Source organism: Planococcus citri, chromosome 5 (assembly GCF_950023065.1).
Source record: "Planococcus citri chromosome 5, ihPlaCitr1.1, whole genome shotgun sequence".
NCBI classification, from domain to species: Eukaryota; Metazoa; Arthropoda; class Insecta; order Hemiptera; family Pseudococcidae; genus Planococcus; species Planococcus citri.
The window spans coordinates 3,442,086-3,460,234 of NC_088681.1; the positions used below are offsets into that span (position 1 = coordinate 3,442,086).

The 18,149-nt window shown below is 35.8% G+C and overlaps 1 protein-coding gene across 1 annotated transcript in view; it reads right to left on the bottom strand.

Moving 5' to 3' along the window:
* Nucleotides 1–18,149, bottom strand: part of LOC135846713 (lachesin-like) — a 311,535-nt gene that overhangs the window by 86,699 nt on the left and 206,687 nt on the right. Inside the window, exons 5-7 of the mRNA XM_065365955.1 lie at nt 6,221–6,391; nt 5,847–5,975; nt 4,496–4,634 (exon numbers count right to left, since the gene is read on the bottom strand). Of these exons, the coding sequence (XP_065222027.1) occupies nt 4,496–4,634; nt 5,847–5,975; nt 6,221–6,391 (439 nt within the window). The remainder of the gene's footprint in view (nt 1–4,495; nt 4,635–5,846; nt 5,976–6,220; nt 6,392–18,149) is intronic.

An 18,149-nucleotide genomic window follows, 5' to 3' on the forward strand; every position in this document is an offset into this window, starting at 1 on the left:
AAAAAATATATAGTACAATATTAAGAAAATGAAAACGGGATAAACATTTGATAAAAGTGGGTAATAAATACATTAAGTAAAGAGAAAATAGAACAAAGACAAAGACATTATGAGGAAAACTGGAAAAAAGAAAGGGAAAAAAGAGTGACACCAACGTGAGACTCGTGTAGATGAAAAAACAGCGAGCCTACACCATGGTCTGCCACCTTCTCTGGAATGTAAGGCTTGGACAAAAGTCCCTCACCCCATTCCAGAGAGTGGGAAAGGAAAACAAAGGAAAACAAAAAGATTAATAGGAAAAACTAGGAAGAAAAACAGGAAAGTTGGAAAATTGTATCAGAAAGATGTGCATAGAAATGCCACTAAATCAGAAAAAATATTTCATTTTCATTTTGAGAATAAAAATTAATTGATAGGAAAATCAATAAGATCGAGCAAATAAATTTGAGGAGGAAAGGGAACCATAAAGATCTAAAAAACATTTTTTCCTTTTGCGTTTCAGGGAAATCAAAATAAATTTCAAAATAGATTGATCATCGAACATTTTATTACATCCACAAAAATTATCATCCTGCCAAGGTTTTACAAAAGATACAGACTTGCCCCTGCATGAGAAAATGCAGTAAAATAAGAGAGATTGGTTTTATCAGAAATCATTTTTAAATAACATTTTGTTATACTGATGATTATGATTTTTGTATCAAAATTATTGACAAGTTCGAAAAAAGGATTTATAAGTTTGATTTCAACTTCAAGATCTTTAGACACATTGGATTCGTGAGAATTCTCATTTATAGTTACCTTTGAGAGTTGTTTATCATGAACTTTTGAAATTTGGGATCCCAAATTTATCAAGTTTGAAATTTGTGATTTACAAACGCTATTTGAAGATGACTCAAACATGATTGGCTCAAAAAATATTTCCTCTTCTAGTTTTGGTAAATCAAACTCAGAAAAACTTGAACTGAAAATACAGTTTTCCAAATCACAACGAAAATGAGACAAAATTGAGGGTTCAGATGCCTCGAGTACATTAATATTCACAACCCCCGAAAAATTCCCAACTGAATGAACTTTCTCAAATATTTCAGTTTCACAAGTTTCAAACTTTGGCGGAGATGCAGAATAAAAATCATTTGAGCTTTCAGTTATAGGAAAATTATCAATGATTTCAAATTCAGTTTCGAAAGAATTATGAGTGAAATCACATACATGATTTTTGTCTGAGTTCAAAATTTCAAGTTGGAAATTATTTGTATTTTCATTCAAAACTTCCAAAGATTCGCTTGATATTTTTGCCTCAGAAAAATCATCCATAAAAGACATATCGATAATTACGTAATCGGGTTTTTTGTGAACTCTCGGACCTACATGGCTTAAATCAAGATAATTTCCATAAGTTTGTTCGTAAACTTGAGAAACAGGTACAATTTTAGGCTCAATAAAATCATTAATTTCCTTATTTTCAGAAAGACATCTTTTTGTATCACTAAAATTGAGATAATTTCCATAATTCTGTTCATAAATTTGAATTGAGCTTGTAGAATCATAATTATCGGTTGCATTATTCGAGGACAAATTAACATCACCTTTAAATGTTTCTATAAAATTTGACACTGGTATTTGAGGTAATTGATGAGGAAAAGGCTGACAAAAACCTTTTTCATTGTTTTGGGCTAATAAACCAGAGTAATAAAACCTTTTCAAAAAATCTAACTGATTTGCATTTTGGATATTGTTACCATCTAATAAATCTAGATGATTATGAAGTCTTATCAGAGTTTTAGTTAATGTGAGGAGACAATTTAACAATTTTGGATCATCCGAAAATTCCTCCATTTCTTTCATTGATCAATCCATTTCCAAAAAAAAAACCAATTAATTACGTAATATCGTGGGTTTTAAATATGCGAAAATAAATTGATGATCTATCGAATAAATTATCACAAATAACATGAAAATTACGAAAAATCATTTTTCCAAAAACATAAAAAATACCATGATGTTTAATACTCAACAAAAATGATGATTTGATGACGTTAGTGGTAATCAGCTGAACGAAATAAACGAAAACAACGAAGTATTATTACCAATTAATCGACACAAGCTGCTGGCGGTTCAGGCTGAGAAAAACGACATCAATAATTGCAGAAAATTGATCGAATTCGGCGAAATCAACGAATATTATGCAGATTTAATTGACAAAATCAGAGGTATGACGTATGACATAGTATTAAGGTTGACGCATTCGGCATACTCAAACTCCGCGGAGAAAACGTAGTCGTAGATATGTACAGATGTTTGGAACTTGGTTCAGAATTTCAACCAAATGATTTTTTTGATCAAACATTTCTTTTAAACAGTTGAAAAACAAAATATGTAAAAAATGAAATAACAAACCGTTTTGTTTCTATCCTGGACGGGCCCCCATTTATGTAACAGACATGACGATATGAAAAGTAAAAATCGTCATTAGATAAATTCATTTAAGGTGCACTGGGGGAAGTTGGAATTCGGGGTAAGTTAGAAAACTTGCTCTAGCGCCTAGAGGTTTATATCTGACGAAGTGCCAATAAAGGTGACTTGAGGGTACTACCCCTACTTCATCACGGCATAAAAATATTCGCGATTCAGTTTCATTTTAGATGCCTTTGGTTCAATTGTATTTTGTTGTATGTAGTTTTGAACTTGTTTTGAATTTGTTCTAAAATACAGACTTTCTACTTCTTAGTTTTTCGCATATAGCGGACGAACCGTGCGTCCTAGTGAAAATCTGATGAGAGTAATCTCAAAGAGAATTAAATTCTCTACAATTTTGTTAACATGCAATTTCTCTAGGATGCTCCGTTTGTGATCTACGCCTCTGCAAAGTTTAGCCTGTTCTGACTTCCCCCAATTGGGGTAAGTCAGAACCGTTTATATTTTATTCCACTGAGCGAAAGCTACTGTGTCAATCGCGCTCAAATTTTCACCATAGGTTAAGAACCCTTATGGGAACCTACATAATAAATTTGATCCATATTGGTCCATTAGAAGGGGAGTAACAGCTGGTCAAAGTTGAAATTGCGAAAAATCATGCTGACTTGCCCCGGTGCACCTTATAAAGAAAACATGAAAAGTACATGAAACAAATAGACATTATATAAATTTCGCGAATTCGCGTAAGTACATAAAAAAATTATAAGAAAAAGTACATTGACGAACCAACGAATTGAAAAAGAATGAAGAATGATTCGACAAATTTTCCGAGCATGAAAACAACAAAATAAAACAAGCGCAGCCAAATAGTATTGAGAAAATTCGTGAATGCCTCGAAAAATTGGAAAATTTATTGGATAGGTTTGGAATCACAATTTTGGCCGTTGCAATTTAAGATGGAAAAAACCGAAAATAGGGGCAAAATAAGGGGATTTTTAGCTTAATTCCGCTTTAAATGGGGTGGGGATGACCTACGAAGCTAAAATTTGGATATGTTGATCACAGATAGAGTACTGTCCGATGGTATGATTTTGGACTCTTTTCATCCATTTGAGGTCATGTTATGCCCCTCCAAAAAATGACCTTTCTGTAATTTTCAACTTTGACCCTCCCCACGATCAATTAGAACAGATTACAAGTCCCAAATCATAAAATGTAAATCATTGAAATCACGTCACTTTGAGGGGTCATAGCGCCACCCCCCTTGAGGCTACGGAGTTGGTCGATAGCTCATTTGATAGGTATTGGGGAGGAGATGAAATGATCACTGGGCTCATTTTACTCAAAATTCAATATTTCAGGAGTTCTTGATGAAAAACTGATTTTGGGGGGCTTTGATCTACTGGGGGGGTTAACTCGTGAGGTAGGGGCGGGGACTTTTAGTATGTTATTCAGCACACCACTTTAGACAATATTCACCAAAAAAACCTTTGTTTGTAATTATGTTTGGGTCAAATTGCATATTGACTGGGCTAGCTGGGTAGAACCTTCTCATCATAAAGCACAGGTTCTTTAAAGAAAATTTGCAAATTTATAGAATGAAATCTAGTGACTTCAACGCTAAAAAATATATCTTTCGCACCATAGTATTCTCAGCTCAGAAAGGAAATGAATTTTTCAGACCGATGGAATGGAATCTAATGAAATTAATAGCAAAAAAATCAATTGCATTATGCTCCTGGCGCAGAACCTCCGATCCTGAAATATGATTTCTAGAAAGCAAATTTGCAGATTGATGGCATAAAATAGCTGATGATCCTATCGTAATAAACTAAAATTCAGGTCAAATGGGCTTTGAAATAATTATTTTCTCCCCTAAAACTCTTATTGAAATAAATTGATTCGGATATCCAAAGTCGCTACTTCGTCATCTGACGCATTTATCCGAAAATTTTTCATAATATGGATGAGAAGTCAGGGCATTTGAAACCGAATACCAAACGTTCCAAATCTCTTGCACTAAATTAATCACAACATCATCGACTCGTACATATAAAATAAAACTACTTATACATACCCTTGCAGAATTCTATTCTCCGTCGTCTTAACCCAATAATTAATGGTATATGGGAACGCTTCAACGATGCATTCCAACGTAACATCGGTACCTAACGGTGCACCTACCAATTCATTTGGAACTTTTATCACAGGAACGACTACACAAACAGACAAACAAACAAAAAAATGATAAAGAAATGTATCCGGGTATATACCTACATAGGTAGTTAGTAATAACCAACGCAGTATGTGGTTAATTTTTAATCGACGAGTGTAATTTTCAAATTAGCTGTACGCCAGGGGGTGAGGCGAGGTGTATGGCGTATCGTCGGTGGAATGCGACAGTGAGCTTGTTTTCATTATAAACGACCCCGATCCGAAACGACGCCGCTGGCATGGCGCAGCGTGGTGCGCAGCGTCGCAAATTTACCATATAAATCAAATTTACGACGTATATGGGTGACGTTTTAACACTTTGATGAAGTCTGTGTAACGCCTTCGAGTTATTTGACACCCGACTGTAATAAATGGTATTGCACCTGAACCTAACGATTTTCTGGCTTATTACCGGTTGCTTAATTTATTTCGTTTTATTATGGCGCGGTTATGGTTTTTTTTTCTTCTTTCCAAAGGAAGAATATTTATCGTTCTGTATGTAATTTTGCAGTTTATTCGAATAGTTTGTTGTGTTTCTCTGATTTTTTGTTTACTTAAAATTCAGATTTTGTTGCATGGGTGCACTACCAATATTTTAAAATTACCTTCAACTACATTTTTTGGGGGGGGGGGATTTAATCAACTCAATTCTTACTATTTTTTCAATTTTTTCAATTTTTATTTATTTTTTTAAAATGGAAAATTGATCAAGTTTTGTGGTTTGGTCTTGGTTTTGTGCTGAAAAATTTGCTAATATTTTGTTAGAATCTCTTGCATTATTTTTTAAATACATTTTAAAGGTTTTGAACAGAGACTTGAAGAAGTGATGTGTCGTGAGGGGCGAGACTGAAATTTTCCCAATATTTTGCAAGATGATAAACAGGTATTTTGTTCAAGTTTTCGTTTTCCTTTCACCAAAGGAAATGAAAAATGATACAAATGTGTTTGGAAATTAGTCTACGTTTGATATACTAGGTACTCTGACGATGTTTATCAGGTCTTCAATATGGCTAAAGTCGTTAAAGGCTCGATCAGTAAGTAAATTTGGATACGAAAAAGGCAAATTTCTTACACGAAAGACGAAGCGAGACGATTTTTTCTTATTTGGTATAGTTACTGCAAACCATAAAAAAAAAAAGGAAGCCTAAATTGGAAAGGGTGAGAAAACAGCTGGAAGAAAGAAAGAAAAACACGAGAAAAAAATGTCTACTTACAGTTTACATGTAGCGTTATACGTTTGCTAACTGCTGGCGGCACATCATTCGAAGCTATACACAGATAAGACCCCATTTGACGACGGTCTAATTTCAACAAATGTAGCGCCTCGCCGTTGAACGTCTCGACTATCAACATAGAAAGAAAATTATCTAGGTGAAAAATTTATACCCATTTGTCTAAAATAATCGCCTGCAAGAGGTCTTTCAGACGCGCGTTATTCGTTTCATTTTATTTTTATTATTTTTCAGCTAGGTGATAGTACGAGTATTATACTAGGTAGAGGTATACTTTTTCTACGCGCTCTTTTTCACAAAGCTAACTCTAAGATTTTTGAAGGAAAATGTGTTGAAAAGTCAAAACACTGTTGTACCTGATTCGGATTCGCGAGACGATTTTTTCAAAATTATATTTTCTCCGTCTTCGCGTTTCCAGATGATTCTTGGGATAGGGTGGCCCATTGCTTTGCATCTTAGTGTTGCATTTTCGCCTTCTCTGACCGTCACATCGGATACTGTCTTTTCATCACTGATGTCTGGCGGTACTGTAAAGAAAAATTTACATCCAGGTTTAGAATAGAGTGAAGAAAATTGGATTTTTTTGCTGGAAAATGTTAATTATTTGACACATTTTTATAAAAATGGAATCATGGGTGAAAATAGTAAGTTATGATATAAATGGGACAGTTTTTGGTTGAAATTGAGTTTAATTCCTTTTAAGCCCACGTACTGGTTTTGCATGCATGAGAAGTCATTTTATTCTGCTTTGTTCACGATATGTGGGAACATTTTTGAACTTTTTATTCAATTTTTAAATTATCTGAATTTTGTCTGTTTTCAGGATAGCTATCGTTGGAAAGAAAATTTTACCCAATGAAGTTGGAAAGCTGAACTTCACTTTAAACTATTATTGTAACATGCTGGCTTCATTCGGGCGTTGTTTCAAGAGGTTCTAAGAGCTTCCAGTCATGTTTTGGAAATTCCAGATTTTCAAAATGTGCAGTCATGAGTCAAATCTGGCAATTTCACGAGCAGAAACTTACGAGTTCTGAAAATCAGGAAATATTCCGAGATGTAGGTAGAAAATTGCCCATGTGAGTCATGGGGTAAATTTGGAAATTTCACGAGCAGAAACTTGAGAATTTTGTTGGAAATCAATTTTTCATTTCAAATAATTCATTCGAGAAAAATTTTCTTATTTCATCTCAAAGTCGAAAGTTTTGTGATGAGGGGGTTCTGCGCCAGGAGCAGTAGCCAAATTTCAGGAGCTGAATTTCATGTTCCCATTTTCAGGGAATTCTGAAAAATGCAACAAGGTTATTTTTTTCCGTTGATCAAATTGTGATAGAAAATTGAAATATGGTAAACAAGAAATGGGGCGAGGGAAGGCAATAGAAGAGTTGGATGGTCAAATCAGAAAAATAAACGATGCTCTCTTGAAAATGTAAGGTATGAGTCGCTAAACGCAGTATTTTACATCTTTTTACATTCTAACGAAAATGTTGGGTTTTCTAACCCTTTCCTCCCCCTCATTGGTTTAAAAAATCCCTTCGCTAAAAGTTCATAAAATTATATGTATACTTATTTATTTCATTTATTTATTTCATTTAATGAGCCATATACAGCAAATTATCGGCTAGGGGTTCGTATTTACAAGTGAAAAGCTTAAAATTAGGTTATACAGGAAATAAAGATAAGTATGTACATACAATTTTAAATTTTTTTATCTAATTTAGTTGAGATTAGAAATTTAATTACTTCGTCTGTGCGAGAAGGGTTGTCAGAGAGGAGGACCTGTAGTATGTAGTTGGTTAGAACTTAGGTGTCTGGAGCGTTCATTCTGGTAGGAAGGGCAGTCTATTAGTAAATGAGCAATGTTTAGGGGGATGTTGTTGCATTCTGGGCATAACGGAGGAGGCTGTTTGAGGAATATGAATTGGTGAGTGAGAAGGGAGTGGCCAGTCCTGAGTCGGGTGAGAAAAACCTCAGATTTACGTTGATGTTGCTCAGAAGTTTTCCATAAAGATGTGGTTTTCTGAATGTTACTTAAGTAACAGATTGAATAAATATTACTACTACTACGTCTACTACTATTTGAACTTGGGGCCTGAGACCATGAAGATTGAAATACTTCATGCATTAGTCTTTTGGAATGGAGTTTCAAATCAGATAGAGGGATTGGTATGTTGGCAAGGGGGAGGTGGAGGTGTGCCTGTTTAGCTGTTGCGTCTGCTAGCTCATTTCCTTGAATCTGGGAGTGTGAAGGTATCCAACATAGTATGGGTGTGTTATTTTGGAAGAGTTGAAGAAGTTCAATGATCTCAAGTGATATAGGATGTGAATATTTTGACCTATAGTTTTTTATTGATAAAAGAGCAGATAAAGAGTCAGTAAAAATTATGACATTATTTAAAGAAAAATCAAGGGAATATGAAATTGCAGATTTAATTGCATATAGTTCAGCAGTAAGGATAGTGCAAAGAGAGGGGAGAGCAATGGGGATATAGATACATCGCCATGAATGATTGCACATCCAGTGAAATGTTGAGTTTTTGAACCATCAGTAAGTATATATATGACTGAATTCTTCATACTTGTCAAGAAGGAATATGTATACTTACTTCATGGATTTTCCCCCACTTTTTAATGCATTATACAAATTGAAATTGCTTCAAAATTTCGGCAAGGATTTTGAAAAGTGAGCTATAAAAAAAGCTCAACTCGAAAATTGATTTTGAAAATATTATGTCTTTGCTCTCTTTCGATTGCAATTTTTGCAGAACTGGTAAATCCGAAAATTTACAGATAAAGTGTTGATTAGATTCTAAAACTTTATGAAAAACTGACACAATTTTGATTTTTTAAAAATTCACCAAACACGAAGAAAAAATTAGTAAGTACGTAAAATTTGGCAACAGCGGTTGTTTTTTCAATGATTTTTTGATTCTTCTCACTTTTGTTCAAACCTGTCACGGCTGACGCCAAACACTGGGCCAGATTGCAATTTCAGACATCCCCCTCCCACCAACCTTGAAATCTCAAGAGGGCTCCTGACCCGAAATGGAAATTTTCAAAAACATTTCAAGTGGTCCAATTTTTCATTTTTTTTTTTCGTAATTTTTTAACCATTAGGGTGGCATTATATAGAGCGCTTTATTCAAGAAGACCAATATTGTTTGGAGGACCGAGAAAGATTTTTTCTTGAAAATTATTTATTAATCAGAATGCTTTTGATGGAAATTTTTTTAAAAAATTTGGGGGCTTCGTAGTCGAGAGGCCCGCATAAGGATCAATTTCAACCCCTGCCAATCCACCGAGACAACTTTTTTCCTAAAGAGGGAGTCCTAATGAACATTTCTAGCCCCTGTCCTTAAAAAAAAGTGGCCCTACTTACAAAATGGCGGCCATTTTGATTGACAGGTCAGCGGAAATCGCAGATTTTGCGTTCCAACATAGGTCTAGCATAAAAATTTTCAAACCGTACAAAAGTAGATCGAAAGAGCAGGCACAAAATATTCATCACCTGTCAAAATTTCACGTTCTGAAGTACCTTTTTTGATTTTTGGTGAATTTTCAAAAATCAAATTTTGACCAAAATGTGAGAAAAAATCACAATTTTACCAAATTGACCTAGAAAGTTGAAATTTGGTATATACCCTATTTTGGACCTGCCAAATCGATTAGATGCTGTTTCAACCCGTTTTGAGTAGTTCTGGAGCCTCCAGAAGATTTTTAAAACTTGAAATTCCCACAAAATTTCATCAAATGGAGTTGAAAGCCAAAATTAATTCTGCAAATCTAATTTCAATACTCTATGAAGTCGAAAACAGGTAAATTTTAAGTCGTTTTGAAGCCTCCAGCGATTTTTTGAAAATTACTGGAGCTTCCAGTAAATTTTTGAATTTTAAAATTTCATCAAATGGGGTTAGCAAGCCGAAATTTACTCTGCAAACTAGTTTCAATACAATATGAAGTCGACTGCATGGTAGTTTCAAGTGGTTTTGAAGCTTCCAGCTACTTTTTGGAAACTTCAATTCTCCTATAAAACGCCACGAAACCTTTCAAAACGTCACTGGAGACTCCAAAATTACTTGAACCCACCTGAAGTCGTCTTCAGAGGATGTTGAAATTGGAGTGCATAGTTAATTTCAGCTTTCCATCTCCATTTCATGAAATTTTGGGGAAATTCAAGTTTCAAACATTTACTGGAGGCTCCAGTAATTGTCAAAAAATCGCTGGAGGCTCCAAAACGACTTGAAATTTATCTGCAGTCGACTTGACAGCGTATTGAAATTAGTTTGCAGAATTAATTTCGGTTTTCCAACTCCATTTGATGAAATTTTGTAGGAATGTCGAGTTTCAAAAATCTGTTGGAGGCCCCAGAACTGCTCAAAATGGTTTGAAACAGTTTCCAGTCGATTTGGCATGTCGATGTCGATGTCAAATTTCAGCTTTCATGGTATTTTAAAAGATTCTGTAAAAGATGATACCAATTTTCAGTGAAGAGGAAAGGGGTAGAGGGAGATCTTTTGAAATTTAAAGTTGACGTTATTTGAAAAGATTCTGATCAACAAGAAAAAATTTTCAAAAGTTATTGGCAGACCTTTTTCATTCGTTAAAATTTTTTGACAACTTATTAGTGTGAGGCTGAAGGGCTCTATGCAATGGGAAAGGACTAACATTGTTAGGGGGATCAAAGAAAAATTTTTCTTGAAAATGAAATTATTTTGAAGAATTGCAGTTCTGACGCGGACGCAGAAAAATTTTACCAATTTTAATTTTGGATTTTCTTATTCTATTTCCTTTTGTTGTTGTTGTTGTTGTTGTTGTTTTTTTTTGGCAATTTAGAGGACTCTAATCAGAGGGGCTAAGATTCTCTCAAAAACAGATATGTACTTTCTTAATTTTGAAGAATTTTGACGCAAAAATGGAAAACTTTTTGATAAATTGATTTTTTTTTTCATTTTAGGGATAGGAGCTCTTTGCACGACTTTTTTGAACTGGAGAGAACCAAAAAATACGGAACTATTTTTTCATAAAATCCAACAACTTCAGATAGAAGTGGCGACGTCATTAATATTTTGAAATTACAGAAATTGTGACATGGGAGTGGATATTTTATCGAGTATCTGCCGATTTTAATTGGAAATCTTACCACCGTTTCAATGCTGAATTCTCGTGCAGAAGGTGTGTAATTATAATACATCTTCGCTTACAATTCTCACACATCATTTCTCGAATCAAAAACCAGCTACAAAATAGCCTCAACCCCTACTCGAAACCCCCTTCTCCTCACTCCTACAATCGAATTCGATACGGGAAATGATTACAGGAAAATTCATCGCGCGAAATTCATCGCGCGAAACTCATCGCCGGGTAAAATTGACCGCGAGGGAAAATTGATCGCGGAGGAAAATTCATTGTTGTATAAAATTGATCGCGAGGGAAAATTCAATGCGGAGGAAAATTCATCGTTGCATAAAATTAATCGCGAGGGAAAATTCATCGCGGAGGAAAATTCATCGTTGTATAAAATTAATCGCGAGGGAAAATTCATCGCGGAGGAAAATTCATCGTTGTATTAAATTAATCGCGAGGAAAAATTCATCGCGGAGGATTTTTACCAATTTTGTCCATGGAATCGAATTTGAAATGCCGGAAAAGCTTCTTCAGACAAAATTTTAATTAGATTCGTGAGGTCACCATCAAAATTTTGTCCTCGAAGAAAGTAATGTGAATCTTTTTTGTTATTTACTTTTCATATTGATTTAGTCAAACGAGGCATTCTGATGATCACAACAATCCAATGAGCACATTAAAATGACCCAAAACTCACCATCTCCAATATGCTCCTTTCTCTCTCTATTACCACCACAATTCACATCCCATCAATTATCCTTCCATGACACCAAATAAATCCTGATAGGTAGATGCCTGAAAATAGGTAAGCAAGTTTATCTCCATCTTCAAAGTATCTTAAGCGTTATGAGTTTGTCGACAGCTTGTACTTAATCCCTTCCTGTACATATTACAGTATTATAGAGCCAGGTATGAAGAATGAACTACTTTAATTTCATAGCATACTCGCATTTTCAGTATCTCACAAATGAATCATCGAAAAAAAATTTATGTACGGCAATGAATTTTCCCTCGCGATTAATTTTATCCAACGATGAATTTTCCTTCGCGTTGAATTTTCCCTCGCGATTAATTTTATCCAACGATGAATTTTCCTCTGCGTTGAATTTTCTCTCGCGATTAATTTTATACAACGATGAATTTTCCTCCGCGATCAATTTTCCCTCGCGGTTAATTTTACCCGGCGATGAGTTTCGCGCGATGAATTTCGCGCTGTGAGTTTCGCGCGGTGAATTTCGCGCGATGAATTTTCCTGTTACCACGGGAAATACGTAAAACACTCCTCAAACGGTTACACAAATTTACCACTCATAAATTTTTCATCATTTAAATAATTCTATCATCGATGGTACAAAAAGAAAATTTAAAAACTTGTCGTATACTAAAACAAAGAAAAAGGCAGCTAAAAAACTCAAAGACATAAAAAATTCAACACCGCGTTCGTCGTTTCGACGAATTTATAAGAAGAATTAAAGCCATAGAAAATCTTCTCGCGTAAATTATCGGCACTTGAATCGCGTATAACCGCGAAATATACACGAAATTCGGTTTTAATTTCATTTTAAAATAACTTCTCGGCGATATAATTACACTTCGGATGGGCCAACACTGGTAATTAAATTTTCCAAAAAGTTTTGATTATAATTTCACAAAGCTTTTCGCAGTTTTCGGGGCCGAGTTTAGTCGTACTCGTATTTCTGACAATGATACAACACGCGAAGCAACTTTATTTGTTTCCAAGTGAACTATACGTACTCGTATATTTTGCAAAAGGAGGATTTCTTTTTTTTCCTTTACTGCTTGCCAATCGTATTAGTCGAGTACACGTAGGTCTACCTACATATATAGGAGTACTAAAGGTATCCTTATATCCTTTACAACGTTGTAGATAGTATAGGTATACGCTGCTGTAGAGCTTTATAGGGCTATTCGGCAAAATAAACAACGCTTAAGGCGTCTCGTATAGAATAAATAATCCGATATACGCGCCAGGATATGGCTAAAAGTAACGCTGACAATAAGAATATTTACTTAATATATTCGAAGGGTATAAATATTATAGAGAGGGATACGCTGACTACGTGTGATTTAATAGAAAATGATTTACACCTTATTCTTATGGCGTTTTGGAGCCATGTGTAGATACGTATACGATGACCATTCGCGCAGTGAACTTTCAATTGCATCTGGGTCTTCCAGCCGAACGTATTTATCACGTCGTAAAGTTCTCCGCACACACATTCGGCTAGACGTATGGGCTGCGAGTTTAGGCTAATGGCTAAATTTGCCCAACGACGAGGATGAGGTGTATTTTTCAAACATCCAATCGTACCTACACTGTACGTACATTTCGCACTTTGCGAGCAAAAGGCAAAATCCGCCTTATCGAGCTCGATTACCGGTTTACGTTTCCGTATCCGCATATCCACTCTCGAATGTAGCAGACGTACGAATATACATTTTATTTATTATGAATGTTACGTACCTATAGATATGGTACTCGATGCGAGCACTGAGAATATGGTACACTTTGGTATCGGTTCGTCGCGAGTGTAATATGTATTTTTTATCTGCATTTTCATCATTCGACTGTGCCGTTATCGGCGATAAATGACGTTTGGTGACGCGTGTCATAAAACGCAGCACACAGTTCTCCGAAGACAGGAAGTTTAGCTGACATTTCACTATACCGCAGCCTTCCCCCATACAGCGGTTGAATTGAATAAAACATTTTGTTAAGTGAGGCAAGAAGTGTGTAGAACTACGGTCGCTCATATACTGTCTCTATTGCTGTGCATACTATACCATGCTATAGTACCCAACGCTATATTTTAAAATCTCGCTCAAAAAAAAAGCCCGTTTAAATATTCAATCGAGAGTTATTTTGATGGAAAAAAAGGGGAGAAAAGAAAAAATTCGCTGTCATTTTTTCCAATATTTAACCGCGTGTATACAATGGGCCCTATCTATACTATCGAGGTACGATCACTTTCTCTATATATTTTTCCTCCTCCTTTATCTCGAGTTTGCATTTTATTTTCGCTTCACCCCCTTCCTCCGCAGTCTGCACGGTACAATGTATTGTTGATTTGCATTTTGACTTTTTGCGTTTCGTTTTTGCACGAGTGTTTTCAATATGCGCCTTCATCAACGAGGTATTTGGATGCTGATGCGCTCTTCATTGTGGTCTATTAGGGGTGTTCTCATGCTGATGGGGGATGTTATGTAATGTTACAAGTGTTTTCTTACTAGTAAACTGAAAAGATGTCACTTTCAACAAGAAACTTTGAAATTGCGACCAACGAGTTACCATACCAATCAATTGAGATTTGTTAGATTTGATTGATACCAAAACTGATAGGTACCGATATCAGCGACGGGAAGGAAACCAAAAGCACTACGTCGACACCGAAGAAAAGTGCACCTTCTACGTTGAAGTAATCGCCTGTTATGCCAAAATCTTTGACCAAATCGACTCCAAAAAGTTTGTCAAAATCATCGAATTGTTCCTTGTTTGGGAATGACGAGTTTGATGACGCTAACGATAATATCAATGACGATTGTCAAGACTATTCTGTGCGCGATACAGACTTGACTAAAGGGCGATTATTACGCGGCCAACATCGATCAAAATCTCCGATTCCCAACAGTTTCACTAATTGCGTTAAAATCGAGATTTTTGTGGCTGAATTTGAAGCTTCACCGAAATTGTATGCCGAAGCTGTTTGAAGCCGAGACCATTCCAAATTGAAAAACTCCATGGATACTTTGAAGAAATCCGTAGCTGCTAACGATGTGTTGAATGTAGGTTTTAGACCTCGGGGAAAGTGATCAGACATCGTTACATCTGATGTTCCCTATTGATCAACAATTGGCAGCAAATGACCTGCTTTACGTGACCAGGAGACACACGCCTTGATGTAGCTGGTGTGTTATCAAAAACTCTGGAAAATTTTACCACCAAAGACATCAGCTGTCTAAAACGCGAATCCAAGACAGCTCAAACGTTCCAGCTATGCTGATTTCGCCGGATGTCTGAGTACGTTTTACATGACAACTTGTGTACCCATCAAAAATGCTGACATAGTGATATTGTGGATCCAGGTAGCTGATCTAGTTGCTTATCTGAGTTGATCGCCGCTTACGAAGCATCTTTAACATCAACTGAATTCGAGAGAACATGATCGACATTATTCATGTTTATAAGGAGCAGTTTTGCTGTCAATTTATTGCTTGATAATTCTCGAATTAGGGAAAGTGTTAAAAATAATGAAAAATCGCATCATCATTATCAACGTCATAGTCGCAAGCGACTAGTGTACCCCCAACAACAACCGCCACTTCTCTCTGTCTTGAGATAGCGTGGCCGCATTCGCAACTGAACCAGCTATCTTCCGGACTGTATTGGTCCATCTTGTTGGAGATCTTCCTCTCCCTCGTGTTCCAGGGACCTTACCAAAGAGAATTCCCTTTTCGATGTTTTCTGCTCCTCTTTTGGCTATGTGTCCAAAATAACTCATTATCCTGGTCTCACATATTTTATTCAGCCTGGTTGGTTCTTGCAGTTGTTCCACAATTGATGCATTTGTTCAGTGCGCAGTGTATGGTATCATCAGCACCCTGCGCCATACCCACATTTCAAAAGCATCAATTCTTCTTCGATCATCTTGCTTCAATGTCCAGATCTCCGCTCCATATAAGAAAACTGGGAAAACTAGCGTCCTGATTAGTCTCTTCCTTGTTTTTATGGAGATTTTCCAGTTGGTGGTGACTTTTCTCAACCGAGACATCGCTGCTTTCCCGAGAGCTATTCTTCTTCTAATTTCCTTGGCTGATCCTCCATCAGCATCCACCAGTGAACCCAAGTAAATAAATGAGTTCACTTTTTCAAATTCATTCAAGGCTTCAGATTCTGGTAGGTGTCCAGCTCTATCAATTACCATGACCTTGGTTTTCCCCACATTCATGAGGAGTCCCATGTCTTCACTGACCATCCTGACTCGCTTGATCAGTTCTGCCAGTTCCTCTTCACTTGCGGCTATTAAGGTGGTATCATCAGCATAGCTGAGATTGGAGATTCTTCTTCCTCCTATCTTGATGCCGCCTTCCCAGTTCTCCAGGGCTTTCCGCATGATGTACTCGCCATAGATGTTGAACAACAGAGGCGAGAGTATGCAGCCCTGCCATACTCCTCTTTCTGACTGAAAAGTGTTTGACTCTTCTCCGCCTACTCTCACCATCATCTCATTCTTGTCATACAGCGATTTGATCAGCTCAATTAGGTGCTCTGGAACTCCCATCTCGCGTAGTATCTCATATATATAGCTTTATCCAGTTGACACAGTCGAAGGCCTTGGCATAATCAATGAAGCATAGTACTGCAGGGATGTTGAATTTGCGGAACTTTTCGATTATTTGTCTGATGTTCAAGATCTGCTCTCTTGTGCCTCTTCCAGGCATAAATCCTGCTTGTTCAGGTGGAATCTGCCTATATAAGTATGCCTTGACTCTATTGTTGATTATTTGGAGCATCACTTTACTGGCATGTGGAATTAGGGCTATTGTTCGGTAGTTGGCAAATCAGTAATTATTTATTACGGTGATTTTACTGGTAATTCTTCATATTATTGTGATACATTGTATTCGAGAAGTCAACAAACATCAATCGTGACTTTGTAATATTTTATACTCGAGATTCCAATTTTTGAATATTCTAACTAATGTTCCAATCACGCTAACGTTCTTATTGTGGCGATTTTCTACCATTTTATTTTAATGTAAGTACATATTTGTTTGTTTGTAAATAAATGTTAAATACATCGGTTTATTTCGAAGTGTGCATCATATTTTGGAGCTCCCTAAAATTGAAAAAAATCAATTTATCCAAAAGTTTTGCATTTCTGCGTCAAAATTCTTCAAAATTTATCCGTTTTTTGAGAGAAACACGGCCCCCCTGATTTCAATCACTATGCAGGGTGCTCTGAATTGTCAAAAAAAAAAAAAGACAAAAACAAAAAATGGAATAAGAAATTCAAAATGAGTAAAAATTTTCCTCATCAGAACTAGAAGTCTTTTACCTCCTTTTCAAGAAAAATCTTTCTATGATCCCCCTAACAATGTTAGTTCCTTCTCATTTTATGGGACCCTTCAGCCCCACCCCAATAAGTTGTCAACAACTTAAAATGAATGAATAATTCAGGTCTTCCAAAATTTTTTGAAAATTTTTCATTATTGATCAGAATTTTTTCAAATAACGTCTATTTTTAATTTTAAAAAATCTCCCTCTGCTCTCCTCCTCCTCCCTAAGAGTTGGGTTCTTTGCTTACAGAATCTTTTAAAATTGAAAAAAAATAACAATAAAAGTAAAAAACTGAAGCGCCCCAAATTTTTTTTTGAAATTTCCCATCAAAAGTCTTCTGATCAATAACTAAATAGTTTTCAATAAAATAATCCCCCATTGGTCCTCCAAACAATGTTCGTCTTCTTCAATAAAGCCTTCTAGTGCCACCCTAAAAATATCAAATTTAATATTGACCAGAAAAGAAAACCAAAAATTGGAGTGGGTACCAAAATTTTGTTGAGAATTTTCCATCTCAGATCAAAAGCTCTCTAAATAATTACCTATTAATGAGTGCAAAAATAGAAATTGGCGATCTGAAAAAAAGAAACAGATTCAATTTTTCAGATTTCAAGGTGGGGGGGGGGGCTCTGTGTCATTAGTAACAGTTTCGAACAAACGTGAGAAGAATCAATTGATCGTTGAAAAAAACACCACCGTAGCCAAATTTTGGGTACCAATTTTTTTTGGTAGGGATTTGGAGAATTTCTAAAATTTTGCCAGTTTTTCATAAAGTTTTAGAATTTGATCAAATTGAGATGAAAACATAAATCTGGTCAACACTTTGTTTGTAAATTTTCGGATTTACCAGTTCTACAAAAATTGCCATCAAAAAATGCCCAAGACATAATATTTTCAAAATCAATTTCCGAGTTGAGCTTTTTTGAAAACTTACTTTTCAAAAATCTAGTCAAATTTTGAAGCTATAATGATTTAAAAAATAGAGGGAAAAACCAGGAAGTACGTATATGATTTATGAACTTCCTATGACGGGATTTCCTAAACCAAGGAGGGGTTGCAAGCTGTCTAACAGGTGCCACTAGTTC